The sequence below is a fragment of the Mesocricetus auratus genome, unplaced genomic scaffold, assembly GCF_017639785.1.
Source record: "Mesocricetus auratus isolate SY011 unplaced genomic scaffold, BCM_Maur_2.0 Super-Scaffold_4256, whole genome shotgun sequence".
In the NCBI taxonomy this organism is placed as follows: domain Eukaryota; kingdom Metazoa; phylum Chordata; class Mammalia; order Rodentia; family Cricetidae; genus Mesocricetus; species Mesocricetus auratus.
The window spans coordinates 43,156,156-43,160,664 of record NW_024429182.1 but is presented as its reverse complement, the minus strand read 5'-3'; the positions used below and the strand labels follow the sequence as shown (position 1 = coordinate 43,160,664).

The 4,509-nt window shown below is 56.8% G+C and overlaps 1 protein-coding gene across 1 annotated transcript; it reads right to left on the bottom strand.

The window, feature by feature from the left end:
- Nucleotides 1-427: 427 nt before the first annotated feature.
- On the bottom strand, nucleotides 428-1,735 carry Foxb2 (forkhead box B2). Its single transcript, XM_005063779.3, has one exon. The coding sequence runs from the start codon at nucleotides 1,733-1,735 to the stop codon at nucleotides 449-451; it is 1,287 nt and encodes a 428-aa protein (XP_005063836.1). The 3' UTR covers nucleotides 428-448.
- Nucleotides 1,736-4,509: the final 2,774 nt, after the last annotated feature.

Sequence of the window (4,509 nt, the reverse complement as noted above, 5' to 3'; positions counted from 1 at the left end):
TCCTTAGTGGTGAGGCGGCTGCGGACGGACGCATGAGACCCGAAGACTGAAACTTGTGGTCTCAAGTCCACTTTCGTCACTCTGTCGGGCTTCTCCCGTGTCAGATCGTTCAGCTTCTGCTCCAGGAAAGGGACTAACACTTTGCCTGGAATGAGTTTTCCCTAGTCACTTTTGTTTTCTCCCCCGATAACGTATCGATTTTTATTACAATAGAAACTCTTACCTGAAAATGGGCATTCATTAATCTGATTTACAAGATAGTATAAACACAGACACCAGGAGGTTACATTTATTCAGACCAGTGGGACATCCACGTTTGGGTTGTCGATCAGTTTTTTTTTTTTTAATGTCTTTTTTTTTTTTTCCTCGAAGCCAACTTTGTCTGTCACTTTGGGATGCTCTCTCGATTAGGGCCATTGACTCAGTCTCTCGCCAGGTGTCTCCTCCCCTAGGAGTGCACCAACACCGAGTGCAGGGAGCCTCCCTTGCTGTCAGCCGCGCTGGCTGCGGTGGGCTCCAAGAGAGGGGCTGTGGGTGAGGCGGCGGCCGCGCACACGGTGGAGGGAGCAGGCAGCTGTTGTGACGCCGTGGGGACGGCCAGCGCCGGCGGCAGTGTGGTCACGGGTGGGAGCGCAGGCGTGGGCTTGATGGGCACCGGCACAGCTGGCAGACTCTGGTTTGCCGAGTGACACAGGGCCTTGACTGGCACCCCGAACGCCCCATACTCCGGGCCTACCGGGACCCCAGCTGCAGCCGCAGCGGCGGCGGCCGCGGCCACCGAATCCATCACACCAACGTGAGGCCACACCGAGCCGACAACATTGCCAAGCTGGCCTGGAACGGGGTAGCCCAAGTGGTGCATGACAGATGCCAGAGGCAACCCTCCAGCTTGCAGCACTCCCTTGTAGTCCCTCCCGATGATGTTCTCTATGGCGAACGGGTGTTTGAAGCCGGTGGTGGACGCCGCGGCGGCGGCAGCTGCGGCGGCGGCCGAGCCCAGCCCGTAGGGTGGAAACTGCGACAGACGCCCCACGCTGCCCACCGCCGCCGCCGCCGCCGCCGCCGCTGCAGCCGCCACGGCCGCCGCCTCCTGCATCTTGCCGGGATGGGACGGCTGCGGAGGCTGCGACTGCGGTGGTGGCTGCTGCTGCGCGGTCTGCGACGGGAGATGTGGCGGCTGCGGAGCGGGAGCCGGTTGCTGGTGGAAATAGGGCACCATGTGCGGCGGCGGCGGAGGCTGGGACGGGTGGTGGTGGTGGTGATGGTGTGCCGCGTGGTGGTGGTGGTGGTGGTGGTGGTGGTGCGGGTGGTGGGTATGGTGGGGGTGCAGGTGACCTCCGGGCCCCGTACCGGGCGCGCCCTTGCTGCTTCCTGCGTGTAGGTGAGCGTGGTCTGCGCGCAGTACCTTGAAGCGCTTGCGGCGTCGCAGGAAGCTCCCATTCTCGAACATGTCACCGCAGTCAGGGTGTAGAGCCCAGAAACTGCCCTTACCGGGCTGGTCCGGCCGCCGCGGGATCTTGATGAAGCAGTCGTTGAAGGAGAGGTTGTGGCGCAGGCTGTTCTGCCAGCGCTGCGTGTGCTCGCGGTAGTACGGGAAGCGTTCCATGATGAACTTGTAGATGTCGCTCAGCGGTAGCATCTTCTCAGCCGAGTGCTGGATGGCCATGGCTGTCAGTGAGATGTACGAGTAGGGCGGCTTTTGGTCGCTGTACGAACTCTTCCCCGGCCGTGGCATCTTCCTAGGCTCCTCCACCTCCTACTGGCCCACAGTGGGCCTCAAAGCCTCTCGAGGAAGCCCGATCCCCTGCCTAAATGTCCCCTCTAACTCTCTATTCACTTGTGCAGTCCGGATCCCAAGACTTCTGCTTCTGTCCTCTCCTTCTGGGAGCTGCTGGGGTCCTCACGATTGGCTTTTAGGGCCAATTCAACTTTTGGTTGCGGACAGGCCCGCACAGTATCCAGAGGGGCTCCCCAGCTTTACCGTGGCTTTCTCTGAGTCTTCCTCCTCTCGGGTCTTGAGCTCCGGAGCGAAAGACAGTTGCATGAATTTCTTTTTTACCTCTTTGCCCTTTCCCGGTACAAGGGCAGCTCTGGTCAAACCGACTGGGCGGTGTAGACTCTGGCTTTTAAAAACCGCATCCGTGCTAGCTGTCTCAAGGCCGTTGGTGACCCAACTTTTCAACTCCGTGGAAGCTAACTGACCTGGTGGTCCTGGGTCCGTCCAGCGCTGGAGTTCAGATCTTGTAAGAGGGGAGTGGCAGGATAAAGGGAGAGAGAACACTCTTCTATCAGCCTGTGCCCTCTTTCTCAGGGCATCTGCAGCAGAGCTGAGGACGGAAGAGGCATGAGCCCCAGGCGGTGGCTCAGAGGAAAAAAGTTTGGTGGCTTCTGCAGCAGAAGCTCCTGCAGGCTCTGCTGAGGGGAGGGTGCTCAGGACTCCGGGAGCTAGCCTCAGGCTGCAGGGGGCGTCGGCGAAGACAGGCCAGGACCCGGCTCGCCCGCCCGGTCGGCACAGCCGTCTGCGTTGCAGCTGCAGCCGCTTTGCCCTGCGGGTTTTGAGAAGAAGCTCTGCTGTGGCAGCGACGCGCTCTCCTGGCTGCGTTTTGTAATGGTCCCCGAGACGCCGAGACCCCTGCAGCTTGCGCTTCGAGACTATCACATGACCGAGGCTGAGGGACTCGCCGCCTCCACAGTCTAGCCTTTTCCTGAAGAAGGGGCAAGAAGGCACACTGACTGTGTCGTCCCGCCCCTTATCCATTTCCAGTGGGGACCCGACCCTTCGCATTTACTATCCGTTTGCCAGCCGTATTCTGGCTGGCTACGGAGCGCAGTTTGGCCACTGAAAAGGGGTCCGTGTCTAGGCGCAGTCCCTGCTGTTGGACTCCACATGGTCTAAGACCCATAACAAGGGAGCAAGGCACTGCTTTCTCACTCTCTTCTGGTTTCCCGTGCTAGTCACTGGGTCTCCAGTTTGGAGCATCATTGTCTTCAACTCCTCTTCTCTTGGAGAAAAAAAAAAAAAGATGCTCAGAGGGTTGTAGGTGGAAGCCAATAGAAAGAAAAGCTGGGACGTTTACATCCTGACTTTATTAGACACAGCCTACATATTGGCCCGGTATGCACACTAGGTTCAGAGTCACGGATTGCTCTTTGCACTCCAGAACCTTGGTTTAGAGGCCTGAAGGACAATAGGCAGGGAGCTAGGATGCAAGGAGCTTGGGGAGGGGCGCGATGCGTGGACAGACTGTATGAGGTTTTGGGGGTTGGCGATATCAGGCAGGGGAAGAAAGAGAAATTGGTAGCTGAAGTGGGGGTCTCATCGCCTGGTTGTGTGGCGATTCTCCTTACCAGCGGGAGGATTATCATTGAAATTACATAGGAAGCCAAGATATCTTCAAACCTTCGCGTGACCTGTAAGGGAAGAGTGGCTGAGCCACGGGTAAAGGTTCCCCTGCTTGGTTCCCCACACTCATAGGGAAATCTCAACGCCGTTCAAAGAACCCGAAGTCTTGTTCTGGTTTAGGTCACGTTTGTTCTCAGACTGGTAAAGCAGAATTTAGAAACAAGCATTCTTGCTATTCCTGTCTCTGGGCCTCAGGTTCAGTATTTCTTTCTGAAGTTGGAAATTTTAAGGGTTCTTTCTGGTTCCCTCACTTGAAAAGAGCGGTTAAAGGCGACAGCTCCGTAGATTTGAATTTCTTTCCTAAGCATAAACCCGGAGGCAAATGTCTTTGGCTCAGTAGCTAGAAAGGTAGCTCTAACCTGTAATCTTGGCTACAGGTCCAAGGATTTTGGTGATAGAATGGGAGTGTGTGCCAAGAGACTATGGAGTGACATGAGCAGAACAGATTCCTTTCTCCATCTTTAGCTCTCAGCGAAACTTCTAGCTCCTGCTGTTTGGCCAGTTTGTCCTATTAGGGCATGCCCTATTCTACCCTACCCTACCCTACCCTACCCTACCCTACCCTACCCTACCCTACCCTACCCTACCCTACCCTATCCTACCCTATCCTATCCCATAGGAGGTAAGATCAAGCGTGTTAGATGATGAGGGCGGTGGGGGCGGCGGCAGGAGAGAGGTTGTAGCCTTCTTGCCTGGCCTAAGAAGCAAGAAGATGCTCTCCCTGCCACTTCAAGTCAGGAACTTTTCTTGCGCCAAAGGAAATTCTGCGAGGTTTTTCATTAACTGAGACAGTTTATGAGTCCAGCAGCGGAGCGACCCGGAGAAGTCTCAGAGGAATTCCCAGGGTGCCCACGGTTACAGTGACAGACACACCGGTGGGAGGCGGGTCACTCCTACTTCTGTCCATCCTTGCAGGTTGGGGTCTACCCACGCTTGTGACGTCTCTACGGGCAGCTCCACGCACCTGGCCCTTAAAGACGGTTCAGACAAACGACATCTTTTGTTGATGCTTCGCTAGGGCATCTCTTCCGCGGGATCCGGGACCCGCGGAGTCTCTTTTCTGGAATCAGTCGAGGACGTTTCCTCCCCTGGGCAAGCAGCCTACG

What these genes read in the sequence shown, in the direction of transcription:
- Foxb2 (XM_005063779.3), bottom strand. Translation starts at nt 1,735, where the DNA reads ATGCCACGGCCGGGGAAGAGTTCGTACAGCGACCAAAAGCCGCCCTAC.